This window comes from Otolemur garnettii, unplaced genomic scaffold (assembly GCF_000181295.1).
Source record: "Otolemur garnettii isolate 467f Iridium unplaced genomic scaffold, OtoGar3 scaffold00053, whole genome shotgun sequence".
Classification (NCBI taxonomy): domain Eukaryota; kingdom Metazoa; phylum Chordata; class Mammalia; order Primates; family Galagidae; genus Otolemur; species Otolemur garnettii.
The window spans coordinates 6965583-6980286 of NW_003852448.1; the positions used below are offsets into that span (position 1 = coordinate 6965583).

Here is a 14704-nt window from a genome sequence, read left to right on the forward strand (position 1 = left end):
ATAATAATAATAAATGAAAAAATTCGGAAGAAAACATTTTGTAAATCTAGCTATGTAAAAGAAAAGGATTTAGTTTTGTGCACATGGGTGTGGTAAGAGGCAACTGCAAAGAGTAATTCAGTTATTACTTCTGAGGGCTGGACCTACGGGCTTAGAACTTACTTTTCACTTCATATTCTTCAGTAATGTATGCCATTTGAAAATTAGCATGTTTTATGTTTTTTTCAAATATCAGAACTATAATAAACACATAAAAAGTATATAAAATATAAATGTATAGCTTAATGGGTTGTTGAAAAATCAAGCCCAGTAACTTGAAGTCAAGAAATAGAGTATTAGGCAGGTGCAGTGGCTCACGCCTGTAATCCTAGCACTTTGGGAGGACAAGGTAGATGGATCACTGGAGCTCAAGGGTTTGAGACCAGCCTGAGCAAAAGTGAGACCCCATCTCTATCAAAAATAGAAAACTAGATAGGCATTGTGGTAGGTGCCTGTAGTCCCAGCTACTCCAGAGGCTTGAGGCAGGAGGATCTCTTAAGGCCAAGAGCTTGAGGTTGCTATGAGCTATGATGATGACATAGCACTCTACCCAGGGCAAGAGAGTGAGAATCTGTCTCAAAAAAAAAAAGAAAAAGAAAAGAAATGGAACATTACCAGCATCCCAAGAGCCCTTCTCCCCTTTCCTGATCACATCCCTTTTCCCCAGTTTAAATACCATCCTGATTCAGGTCTTTGCATTTTATTCTGGCGTTAGTATCTACTTACGCACGCACACATTACGTGGTTTATTTTTACCCATTTTTAACTTCATTGAAAGGGAATAATATAGTGTATATTCTATTGTGTTTGGCTCCTTTCACTCACCATTGTACCTTTAAGATTTATCTGTGCTGTTGTGATGCATGACAATGTCTCAGGCAGCGATGGCCTGCATGTTGATCATGGTCATAAGATTACAATATAGCTATTTTTACTGTGTCTTGTCTATGGATAGATATGTTTAGATACACAAATACTTAACCTTCATGTTACAATTGCCTGCAGTACTCAGTATAGTAACATGTAGCAGGGTGTCCAACCTGTGGCCCAGAGGCCACATGCAGATTACTTGAGGAATGTTTTATTTCTTTGAGGCCTGTTTTACTTATCTGTGGTGTCAGATATCTTGAAAAGTATGCATGAAATTTTTTTTTTAATTTTGCTAATCGGCTTTCATTACTGTTTGTGCATTAAATGTGTGGCCCAAGACAACTCTTATTCTTCTGATGTGTGGCAGAAAAGAAAGCACACCCCCACTGCGGGTTTGTAGCCTTGGAGCAATAGGCCATCCTACGTGGCCGAGTGTGCAGTAGGCTCTACCTTCTGGGTCTGTGCTGTGTAAGCGCACTCTGTGACGTTTGCACAATGACAAGATTGCCTAACTCAGTGGTTCAACCTTCCTAATGCTGTGGCCCTTTAACTCAGTTCCTGTCGGTCACGAGGATTGAGAACCTCTGGCCTAACTGCATTTCTCAGACCCTATTCTCAACATTAAGTGACACAAGACTGTATATCTACAGTTAATTTTCATTGCTGTTTAGTATTTCACCAACTAAATCTATCACATTTATCCACTCTAATCTTTTTTTTTTTTTTTGAAACAAGGTCTTCCTGCAGCTCCTGAGCAAGAATGAAATGCTGTCATCGTAACTCACAGCAACCTCAAACTCCTGGGCTCACAGGATACTCCTGCCTGAGCATCCTGAGTAACTAGGACCACAGGCACATGCTATCATACCCAGATAATTTTTCTGGGTTTTGTTTTTGTAGAGACATTGTCTTGTTCTTGCTTAGGCTGGTCTTAAACTCCTGGCCTCAAGTCACCCTCCCGCCTTGGCCTCCCAAAGCACTAGGATTACAGGTGTGAGCCACTGTGCCTGACCTACCCACTCCAGTCTTGATGAGCATTTGTGTTGTACAATTGATCCTTGAACAACACAAGTTTGAAATGCATAGGTCCGCTTATACGTGGATTTTTTTCAACCAAAGGTGAATTGAAAACAGTATTCCCGGGATAGAAACCCATGAACATGGAGGGCCAACTTTTCATATCCAGGGGTTCTGCAGGGCCAACTTTAGTATGGATTTAGTGCAGATTATAGTGTGAATGGGTCCTGGAACCAATCCTCTGTGGACACCAGGGGATAACTGCATTCGGTTCTGGCTAACACAAACAATGCTGTTTATCCCCATTCTTGTTCATGTGTCCTGGAAAAGCATGCATTTCTGTAGTACGTATTCTGAACGGAATTGCCTAATTGTAGGGTACGCATATCTTTTACTTTAGTAGATGTTACCAAACTGTTTTCAAAAGTGAGCTTATGATAATTAACACCCGCATTAGCAGTGCCTGGGAATTCCCATTGCTCACCAATATTCAGTCCTGTTAGATTAAAAAATTTTACCAATCTAGGTGGTGGTGGAGAAACAGCTCACTGAGGTTTTAATTCAGGATTTAATTACCCTGATTGCCAAAGAAATCAAGCATTATTACTTTCATAATTTAAAAGAAAGGTCAGATGAAGACCAGGATCTGCTATCACAGACAGATTCTTGCAGACTCTTTTCCCATTCATCTGACATGGGGTCTTGCTGGGGTTCCCTGTCCGTACGTTCCTGTCTGTGGCTTCTGGATAGATACATACCTTTAGGTCCTGGCAAAGGGAGGATGTGCAGCTGGAGGGGCCTAGATTTGACACAGTAATCTGTGCTGGTGGAACACAGGTAGTGGAGGTTCTTATGGGGTCCCCAAACCAGCAGCACCCATATCCTGTGGGAAATTGGTAATGGAGGAGAAATATCTAAAGAGCTGCGTGTAGGGATGGGGCGGAGAGAGAGGCTATTTGCTTCCAGCGTCTGGTAATTCCTTGCGGATGGGATAGGGGTGGGAAATAGATTTTGGCCAAACAAATAGAAAAAGACCTCTCTTGATTTACTTCTGAGAAGTAACTTGAGTTTCCCTAGAAATGAAAATAAAAATAATGAGGTGCAAGAGGGGTAGCTCAGAACTAACTAATTGAGAAATAGGGTTGGGGTGGGTTGATGAGAGGTTGGAGGGGGAACCATTAATTTAAGGAAAACAGAGAAAAAACCAAAAATTGTATCTAGAAAGGCAGCAGAAGGCTCCTCCAGAACAAGCCCCACTCCTCACCTTATATTCATCTAGCCAGACGTGCACCATTCTTAGAGAGTTACGTGTAAAGGCTCTAGTGATGGCAGAAACTTCTTTGAATTGTTTCTTAGTAATATGTCCTACTCGGGAGCAGGGGATTATAAAGAGCTGTCCACCGCACATCCAGATCTAGGCATGAGAACAAGAAACATATTAATTTTTTCTGCTAGTAATAGGCAATGGTTCTATTTTTATAAGCATAATCATAGCTAATATTGATTAAGTTTCTTATTTAAGCCTCACAATGACCTTATAATGTAAAAACCGTGGTTATCCCCATTTTACAGATAAGGAAAGAAGTTTGCCCAGGGACGTGGAAGGTAAGTGGCGGAGCTCAGCGTTCATCTGACTTGAGCGCCAGTCTGAATGCTCAGCGATTCTGCCTCTTTCATAATTAAGCACAGGCGTTGCTGGCTGTAAGCAAAGAGTGATAAAAATGCTGATCGTGACTGAATTCATTATTTGTTCATCATTTTTAGACTTAGAATACTTTATAGCACTTCCTACTTTTTCATCCATTGCTAAGAGTCATTTCTGTTTTGTTTTTGAGACGGTCTCACTCTGTTGCCCAGGCCAGAGTGCAGTGACATCCTCACAGCTCACTGCAGCCTCAAACTCCAGGGGTCAAGCGATCCTCTTGCCTTAGCTTTCCCAGTAGTTGGGACTACTTGAGGCCGACCGAGGACATGTCAAAGAAAAAGGAAAGTGCTTATTGTTCTAAGCCACTTGGTCTTGAGGTGGTTGATACCTACCTCAAACTCATTCCTAAAATCCTTAGAATAGAAATTCGCAGATGGGCCAAAGAGGGTAACCAACGGAAGAGTGCCAGCCAGAGTGGGAGGAGGGTGGGGAGGAGCTGGCCTAATCTCTCTCTGGCATGTGGATGAGTGAAAGTCCACTTCACCCTTTCTCTGTTGCAGAATACACAGTCTGTTTTCGCATCACAGCATCCGAAAGACACCTTGGGCAGAGTCTAAACTGGCGTGGACATCTAAGAGGTTCAGGCTGGGGCTGGGGCAGAGACCTGGGCTTGTCTCAGTGGTAATCCTCGCCGTGCAAGTCAGGGCCCTGGTTTCTGGGCGCACCCTGCCAACATCTGGGGATTCCAGGAGGGGGCACAGGTACTGAGGAGCTGGGGCAGGTGGAGGCTGTAGGTAGGCAGGGACTGTTTGAGGCCAGCTTCCACTTTGCTGGGAAAACTGAAGTGCGGATTTTGAAGTTGTGAGAACCATTCAGAGGCTGGGAGTGAGTCTGAAGCTCTGGGGGCACCCAGGGAACCATCAGTCTCCACAAGTTGTGGTAGCACTGGACGGCACTTGTGGCTCAAAGAGTAGGGCGCCAGCCTCATATGCCAGGGGTGGCGGGTTCAAACCCAGCCCCGGCCAAAAAACAGAAAAAAAAAAAAAAAAGCTATGGTAGCACTGAGCTCAAGACAACAACTCAAGTAAGCTCCAAGCATCGGAGGCTTCTAAAGCAGGGCCAGCGCAGCTAAGTGACTTAGAAAGGGAAGAGGTGACCAGGTGTTGGGGGGAAGGGTTGAGAGTAGATAGTACCAGACAGGAAGCAGTAGGTTTGGAGCTTAGCACTTACCAGTTGTGTGAATTTGGGCAAGTTTATTCAAACTCTCTGTGACTCATTTCTCCATTCTAAATAAGAGATAATGGTGGTTCCTACCTCACAGGTTATAAGGATTAAATGAGTTAGCATCTGCGAGATTTTAAAGCAATGCATGTCAGGCTTAATAAGAACTTGTTTAATAAATAAAATACATTTTTATCCTTTACATATAACTTAAGTGCCACTTCTTGAAGGAAGCTATCTAGGATACACATTTCTCCCAGGACAAGCTACATTCTACCTTTATGTGATCTCAGTAAGTCCTCTATTGCTCCATTGTGTTAGTCAAAAATTAAATGATCTCATTCTACTCCAGTAGAGTGGAAGGTTTGTGACATGGGAAGCCACTTAGGCACTGCGTGCTGCTGTCCACTAGTTCCCAGCACAGTGCTTTGCACATAGCATGTACTTATTAAATACTGTCGGATTAATGGATCGTGTCTCCTTCTGAAGGCCCATCATATGGCACAGTTTGCTTCAAGGATGTGCTCCTTAAATGATGGCTGAATTGAACTGAAGTACAACTCTCAAGAGGTAGCCTTAAACTAAAACTATAGATTTGAGTATTGTCACCACACAGGTATTAGTTACAGCCATGGTAGGGGATGGTCTTTTTTTTTTTTTGAGACAGAGTCTCAAGCTGTATCCCTGGGCAGAGTGCTGTGGCGTCACAGCTCATAACAACCTCAAACTCTTGAGCTTAAGCGATTTCTTGCCTCAACCTCCCAAGTAGCTGGGACTATAGGTGCCCGCCGCAACGCCCGGCTATTTTTGTTGCTGTTGTTGCATTGTTGTTTTAGCTGGCCTGGGCCAGTTCGAAGCTGCCTGCCTCAGTGATGTGGCCAGCACCCTACCCACTGAGCCATGGGTGCCACCCAGGAGGTGATGTTCCTAAAGACATCCACCTGGGTGTGGCACAGACCCTTCCCTTCCAGTGGCTATCCCTTTAGTTACTGGAACATTGGAGAGTCCAGACAGCCTGGACCTCGTAGCTGGGCTGCAGATGGGAGCTTTTGGGCTGGCACAGAGCAGAGGCTCTTTCACACTGGATACAGGAATACTGTATGTGTTGACAACTAACGTGGCTTCACGGGTGCAGCATGGCGGGGTGCCAGCTTGGAGCCTTGAAGAACATGGGGTGAGAAGACACATGGCAAGGACGGAAACTGTGGCCCTCTGTGTCTGAGAGATGAGAACCCACACGGATTTCCGAGAAGGAAACAGAACAACTGAGCCGTGGAGGTGACTGCGAATGTTGTCCTAAAACCCGAGAAAACTTCTGGAAAGGACTGCTTAGCGTCAACTGCTGTAGTGACCTCAAGTAGATGGAAGAGCAAGAGCCCTCCATGAGACATCGGTACCATACTGTGACAGTCCCTGGAGTGATGTCACAGGATGCTGAGGGCCCTCTAAGGATGTTGCTCTACTAGAATGAGGAGTAAACGAGGAATGAAGAAGAAATGCAGTTATAAAGATTATTCTTTTCTCAGGAAAGATGAGGGTACTTGGTGTGGCTAGAGATAGGGTCAAGAGAGTGCTTTAGCCATCTGTTAATTTACATATTTGTTTGTAAACAAAGACACCCAAGCTTATTTAAAAGATACAAAGGGGCATTAGGAACGGTGCAGTTGATAAGATCGGAGCAGGGATAATTCATACATTTGAGTGATGTTAGCTGTCCATTGCTATCTGTAGAGAATGTAAAGCCCAAAAAAGGAATACGCTGACCTTCCAGATCCCCGGGTATCATTCACAAAATTGATTCTTTTCTGGGATACAGGATGTGCTTGTTAAGTTATTAGGTCCCCAAAGGGGGTAAACCCCTTGTGCCATGTTCTAAGAGAGCAATGTAATTAATGAGATCTAATCAGCAATACAGAATTAAAAAGTGCCAGAATCATGGGTGTTACAAAACAATGCCTGGATCAGAAGGGAACACAAGCAACAAACTTATGAAATACTGCCAAGTCGGGGCTTGGAGGAAACTATATTGCTCTCAATATTTCCATATGCATAAAAGAGTATCTGAAGTATTATGAGAGAGGTCTGTGCTTAAAAGAACTTTCAGGAAGAACAAATAGCCAGCCAGAAGACTGAGAAAAAGGGAAATAAAATCCCAAACAGAAAAAAAATCCTGCAACTATCAAGACAACTAAAGAAGATCCACAGGTAAATTTAAAATATGATGTTAATTTGACATACCATAAATTAGAAAATAAAAATAAATAAAATGCTTTTTTTTAGGAATAAAAAATATAAGGTAGAAGAATTTGATTTTTTTGTTTTTGTTTTTTTGAGACAAGAGTCTCACTTTGTCCCCTTTGGTAGAGTACTGTGGTGTCGTAGCTCACAGCAGCCTCCAAGTCTTTGGCTTAGGCAATTCTCTTGCCTCAGCCTCCCGAGTAGGTGGGACTACAGGCACCCACCACAATGCCCAGCTATTTTTGTTGTAGTTGTCACTGCTGCTTTAGCTGGCCAGGGCCAAGTTCAAACCTGCCACCCTCGGTATATGGGGCCAGCGCCCTTCCCACTGAGCCACAGGCACCGCCCAGAATTTAATTTTTTATTAAATGTTTTCAACTGTTGCAAGGAGGCCTGTAAATTATTTATTGCATATGACACTGGAATGGCACCAGATGTGCATGTGGGGAAATTGGACATAATTACCACAGCATTTTATGTGACTTAAAGTTGGATTTCACTCTCTATGTCCAAAGGTAACTATTTAAAAAACAAAGTCAGAATTACCCTTAGAGAAAGTTCCAAATTTTCTCCTCCCCAAAGATCCATGCCCTTGTCATACTGTCCAATTTCATTGAAATAATGCCTGTATATAGCAAAGATTCCTCCAGCCATTGCAGGTGATCTACAAAGGGGACACAAATACGAAGCTGATTCCACAGAGACAGTTCATTATGGATTTTCCTCATAGTTGTATTGAGTACCAGTATCAACTTATAGTTAAAAACTAGAAAACAAATAATTTTGTTAATAGTAAAACTCTAATACAGCAGTTCTCAACCTGTGGGTTGTGACCTACAGGAACTGTATTTAAGGCTCACAGCATTAGGAAAGTTGAGAGCCACCGCTCTAATATATATTTATGAATGTAAAATGACTAGTTTAAAACCACAAGTACCTAAATGTAGGCAGTGACTTTTACTTAGCTCTCACAACATTACATAAGCAATATATTCTACAAGTTGTCCTGATGAGAGGGAAAATGATGTTTAGAATTTGAGTTTCTCATGAAGGTGACCATGGGTTGGGTAGTGGACTTTAGTGTTCTCCCTTCAAAGGACATTAAGTGAACTGTAATATTTGCTTTTGGAAACACTATAATGTCACTAAGCATTTTTTTTTGTTTTTACTTCTACCACTAGTAGGGCATAGTAATACCAAACTAAGTAGATTGAAAGCAATTATAAGTTCATCCAGTTCACTAATTTGTACCACTGTGATGTGTTAGGGATAACTTAGGGACTCAACAGGCAAAGAAAGACTCCTGCTCTTATGGGGCCAAGTATAAAAGCAGGGTGACCATGGACAGGGTGTGGCAGTGGTTTCAGAGAAAAATAATGAGGTCCTTGATAGGGATACAACACCACCGGTGGTGAGATGTGGTCAAATTCTTGATATATTTTAAAGTTGAAACTACCAGATCTATTTATGGGTGGGACCTGGCGAGTAGGAGGAAAAGAAGAATCCAGGCTGACTCTGACATTTTTGGTCTGACCCCTTGCAGATGAAACTGAGATGGGAAATACTGTGGGTGGGGCAGATTTGGGAAGGAAGATGACATTTTGGATATATTTGAGAATTCTATTCAACATTTAAGTAGAGATGCCAAGTAGGCAGTTGGCTATGGTCAGATCCAAGAGTCTGGAGTTCTGAGAGCAGCCAGGGCTAGAGACATAAATTTGGGAGGCATCAGTCTTAGACAGATGAGAATCATTGTGTGAGTAAGTGCAGTAGAGAGGAGGACCAAGGGTCAATCCTGGGTACTTCGTCATTAAGAGTTTGGAGAGAAAAGGAGGAATTCTCAAAGGAGACAGGAAGGTGCCACAAGTTTTGGATCTAGAAAAGACACTGGTGCCCACATCCTTGGTCATGGGTCCCCAGAGAGCTGAGGAAGCCTGGAGGATTACTGCTGCACCCAAGGCCACAAATTTGCTTGATTGTTACCAATTATGAGTTTTTTAAAACTTATTGCCTCTATATTTTGGTGGTCATTAGAACTATTGTAAGTGGCAAAAAAAAAAATGTATCTTGAGATACGAGTGCTAATTAATGCCATGGCTAATATCTAAATTTATTTTTTCTTTTAACCCTTTAAAAATAGCCTTTTTCCTCATATACATTATAATTATAAAATATACATATATGTATTATACAATGTATACATATATAAATCACAACTGGTTTCATCTTGACAAAATTTTTATGGCTTAATTTTTTATTTAACATAATGAGAATGTTCCCTTTTAATTAATTACCTTTCAAAAACTTAACTTTTAATGACTATGTACTATTCTACAAAAATAGTAATACTACTATTGTAATATACTATTGTAGAATCTTGATTTACAATATACAATTGTGTATTGTTTTGTATTTATAATATGCAATGTATTGTAACTTTTTTTAAATAAAGACTAAAATAAAAGAGTAAAAAATAAATTACTATTTTTTTTAAGAGTCTCACTCTTGTTCAGGCTGGTCTTAAACTACTGAGTTTAAAGGATCCTCCCATAGGTGTGAGCCACCACATCTGCGCAGAATATACTTTGTTTTTCAACCATTTCATTAGTATTTGACATTTATATGTTGTTTTCAGATTTTTTTCTAATTAAATACTGATATAATATGTATCACTGTACTTATTTTTGATTAATTCTTTTCAGATGAATTCCAAGAAGTAGATAATTGCATCAAAGGTTAAGAATATTTATAAGCTTCTTTATATTGTCAAATTGTTTTCTAAAAGGATATACTATTGTATGTACACATTAATGGTATATTAGAATTCCAAATATGTTACTATTTAGCAGAAATAAATTAGAAATGCAATTTCTTCATTGAATATCAATTATTTTCACCTTAATCCCTAAAAGTATTTTATGTATGAGATATGGGACATTACAAAAATGATAAGTCATTTTTTTTTTTTTAGAGACAGAGTCTCACTTTATAGCCCTTGGTAGAGTGACGTGATGTGACAACTCACAGCAACCTCCAACTCCTGGGCTTAGGTGATTCTCTTGCCTCAGCCTCCCAAGTAGCTGGGACTACAGGTGCCCACCACAACGCCCAGCTATTTTTTTGTTGCAGTTTAGCTGGGGCTGGGTTGGAACCCATCACCCTCAATATATGGGGCCAACACCCTTCCAGCTGAGCCACAGGCACTGCCCTTTTTAAAAAAAAATTTTTTTTTTTTTTTCAGTTTTTGGCCAGGGCTGGGTTTAAACCCACCACTTCCCATATATGGGGCTGGTGCCCTACTCCTTTGAGCCACAGGCACCACCCTGATAAGCCAAATTTTTATAATTTAAATACCATAGCTATGTCTTACTAAAAGTAACTTTATTTTAAATAATTTTGAGATGAACTCAAAAGATTGATGTTTTGGTTTTTTATTTTTTATTATATCAATATTTTTACATATTCAATTTTATTAAAATAAAGTGTATCTCTGATCTTCCTTAATCTGAAGTTGATGACATTAACAGTAGCTAACACTCATATTAAGCAGATAACTTTTGTGTCAGGCCTTAAGTTATGTGTTTTCTAAGTATTGACTCACTTAATCCCCTCAGTAATCCTAATAGGCACCTGCTTTTATTATCATTGCCATGTTACAGATGAGGAGACCAAAGCTGAGAAAGAGTCTCACTATGTTGCCCTCAGTAGAGTGCTATAGCATCACAGCTCACAGCAACCTTAAACTCTGGGGCTTAAGTGATTCTCTTACCTCATCCTCCCAAGTAGCTGGGACTACAGGCACCCACCACAATGCCCGGCTATTTTTTTATTGCAGTTATCATTGTTGTTTAGCAGGCCTAGGTCAGGTTCGAACCTGCCTGCCTTCATATATGTGGTGGTGCCCTAACCACTGATCTATAGGTGCTGCCCCGAGGGCCAGTTCTTAATGCAGTACTCCAGGTATGCTTGTGGTCCTTGGGAACAGTGCCTCCTGAAGATGCGCGGTGCACAGCTTGCGCAACTGTACATGGCAGCCCTAAACAGTAATCAGTGATGGAGTCCCTACTGCAAATCAGGTCTGTTTGACCTGAAATTTTAGCCAAAATGTCACCCATCAAATGAATGATTTAATTCATATAGCATTGTGTTAGATATCAGAGAATCAGAGAGGTATAGATCAGCTCTACATGTGGAGATAAATGTCAAATCACATTATATATTAAGTACTAAGTGATTTTATTGGCAATAGCTGACTGTAATTGTTCAGGATTACAGGCAAAGACCAAAAAAGGCTAGGAATGGGGTTATAAAAGATTAAATATTTGTGCAAAGCCTTCTAGAAAAAGAAGGCCATACAAAAGTAGAAAACAGAAAGGTCATTCCAAGAAAAGAGAATGGTGTGAGAAAAGCAGAAGGCACCGGCAGGTGAACGCACGTGAACCATGAGGCCGGAGCAGAGGAGTGGCCAGAGCTCTGCACAGACGGTGGAAGGTGAATCGAGAAATCTGCTGTTACCATAACAGCAGCAAAAAGGCTTTAATCAGCAAGATTGGTGACATGGGTAATGTGGGGCTTTAAGATAATTACTGTCGAAACAAAGAGATTGGTGGAAGGGGTGGAGAAGGGAGCCCGGAGGCCATACTGTCCCTTATGGTACAGACGTTCAGCCCAAGGCAGTGTGGGCCTGGTCTATGAGAACAGCCAGCAGAACTCACAGTTCTAATATGAGGGTCATTGCAAAAAGTAGAGCTCCCGGAGCCGATTAATCATAGGATTAGGGCGTAGGCAGTAGGAGATCTGAAATACGGTTTCGGAGATTCATATGGGCTCATGCTAATGCCTGCATAATATTCCCTATTATGAAATTCCATAGCATAAGGTGCTAAATTATTCACAAATATTTCACAATTATTTCTTCCAATTCTTAGTCTTTATCCTTGAATCAGGATGCTGAGCTAGAGCAGGGCGTTCAGGGCAGGGGCAGGTCTTGGGAATAAGGGGGGTCATCAAGGCTTGGAACAGCCATTTCAGGGAGTGGGTCAGGGGTGGCAGGGAAGCATGTGGCCAGAGAACACAGATGGGTGGTGGCATCAGCTCATGTCGCTCAAAATTTTGGGCAAAGTACAGCTGTCCCCTTCAGGAACAAAGAAAATAGTGGAACTGCTTCCGTGCTGGAGATCTGCAGAGTGACTATGGCAGAGTATGGGGGGAAGGGCAGCCAGGAGCTGGCAAGAGATGTGAATGTATAGATCAGAAAACCTAGGCCACGTAAGAAAGAAAACTATGAGGGGTAAAAGGCGGCAGAGGGCTGGGTAATGTCCAAGGCAGGCATGCGTAGAGCAGAGCAGGAAACAACCAGGAAGATCCCAGGGTGGGGCCAAAGACCAGAGTATCCAATTTAGAGGTTGAAAAGTCTAGGACAAGGCTGAGTGTGGTGTTAATGACACATCTTGGTTTCTTTTTTTTTTTTTTTTTTTTGAGACGGAACCTCAAGCTATCGCCCTGGGTAGTGAGTGCTGTAGTACCACAGCTCACAGCAACCTCCAACTCCTGGGTTCAAGCAAGTCTCCTGCCTCAGCCTCCCAAGTAGCTGGGACCACAGGTGCCCGCCACAATGCCTGGCTATTTTTTGATTGCAGCCGTCATTGTTATTTGGCGGCCCGGGCTGGATTCGGACCCACCACTTTAGGTGTATGTGGCTGGCGCCTTAGCCACTTGAGCCACAGGCACCGAGCCACATCTTAGTTTCTGTTCATAGCCCCTGCTCATAACTCGCATAGTCCTTGTTACAGTGTTGGGGTGCTTTAGGCCTCAGGAGCAGCCTTAGGAATCTGACTTTCTCTTGCCCTCCTTCTACCTGCCCAAGGCAGGACTCTAATCTGACTATGGGTTATAAGGAGTTCCTGCCTTAAATCTAGGAGGAAAGAATGCGGTTCAGAGAGAGCAGAAAGAATCAGCACAGACAGGCCTGGCCGGGTGTGGGACACATCCTTTTTGCCTAATCATGTTTTGACACAGTTGCCTGTGCTGAAGTTGCCATAAATGGCCCCAAGGACAGAGTTCAGGGAGCTCCCAGAGAGCCGAACAGGAAGGTGAACAAGAACTCAGACCCCGTCCTATGTACCCCTTCATCTGTATACATCTTCTTTGTCTGCTTTTGAAGATATCCTTTGTAGTAAACTGGGAAACGTAAGTAAATGTTGTGTGAGCTGTTCTAGCAAATTGTCCCAAAGAGGGAGTCATGGGATCTGTAATTTAAAGCAGATCCATCAGAAGTTCCCAAGGCCCAGACTTGTGGCTGGTACAAAGGAGGGGTCAGTCTTGGGAACTGAGCCCTCAATTTGTGGGACCTGACGCTTTCTGGGTAGACAATGCTAGAATGGAAACAGAGGACACCCAGCAGGTGTGTTGGGAAAATGCTCACATTTGGTCACAGAAGTCTTCTGTGTTGATAGCTGTGGTGTGGAGTTTAGAGAAAAGCACAGTTTGAGTGTTTTTCCAAAGCAGTGAGGGATTAATAATAGATAGCAATTATAAACTAGCTAACATTTATATATTCATTTAATTATCACCACAACCTTGTGAAGTACTATTCTCTAGATTTTACAGATAAGAAAATAAGTCATAGAGAAGTTAAATAACTTGTGTAAGATCACACAGCTCTAGCTAAATCAGAATGGAGGCAAAGGACCTGCTTAGCTGAAGTGTTAGAAAGTTTACTCATGTGGTTTGTGATTCAAAAAGGTTAATAGTAAGAGATGAGAAGTGAGTCTGGTGTCAACATATGTGCAGTAAATGACCTGGGGAAAGCTCCTTCAAAGATAGCCGCATAAATACAGTTAAAAGTTACAACATTCGCATTTTGAAAAATGAACTGAGAATTAAAAGCAAATGCAATTATTCTCACATTTTCCAAGATTAATAATCTAGGAGAATCAGGTTCATCTCAACCTATGAAATTACCAATGGAAACACTTGGCCAAATTATTTTATATATGTTGGCAAAGCTGTCTACTTCTGGGCTATCCACAGTGTTGGTCTTTTGTTCATCAATCAACATACAACTTGCTCCTAAGAAGAAAATTCACATTCTAAAGATGGGTATCTGAAATGGAGGAGTACCAACCATTGTGGTGATCTGAAATGGGGCAAGACATACATTTGCAATTGAGGGAAGTTAAAATCTATCAAATTCTAGCTCCGTGCCTGTAGCTCAAGCGGCTAAGGCGCCAGCCACATACACCAGAGCTGGTGGGTTTGAATCCAGCCTGGGCCTGCCAAACAGCAGTGATAACTACAACCAAAAAACGCTGGGTGTTGTGGTAGGTGCCTGTAGTCCCAGCTACTTGGGAGGCTGAGTCAAGAGAATCGCTTGAGCCCAGGAGTGGGAGGTTGCTGTGAGCTGAGATGCTATGGCACTCTACCCAGGGCAATAGCTTGAGGCTCTGTCTCAAAAAAAAAAACAAAAAAACTATCAAATTCTATTACTGTATTAAAGACTTCTAGAAATAAATAACAAAACATTTCTTTTCATTAAGTGCAAGAAAAATCGGCTCGGTGCCTGTGGCTCAGGTGGCTAAGCCACCAGCCACGTACACCCAAGGTGGTGGGTTTGAATCCAGCCCTGGCCCACCAAACAACAATGATGGCTGCAAGCAAAAAAAATAGCCGGGC

At 42.0% G+C, this 14704-nt stretch overlaps 1 protein-coding gene across 1 annotated transcript in view; it reads right to left on the reverse strand.

Moving 5' to 3' along the window:
* The window catches only part of GALNTL5 (polypeptide N-acetylgalactosaminyltransferase like 5), a 45825-nt gene that overhangs the window by 2642 nt on the left and 28479 nt on the right, over window positions 1-14704 (reverse strand). Inside the window, exons 7-8 of the mRNA XM_023514460.1 lie at window positions 7577-7694; window positions 3191-3340 (exon numbers count right to left, since the gene is read on the reverse strand). Of these exons, the coding sequence (XP_023370228.1) occupies window positions 3191-3340; window positions 7577-7694 (268 nt within the window). The remainder of the gene's footprint in view (window positions 1-3190; window positions 3341-7576; window positions 7695-14704) is intronic.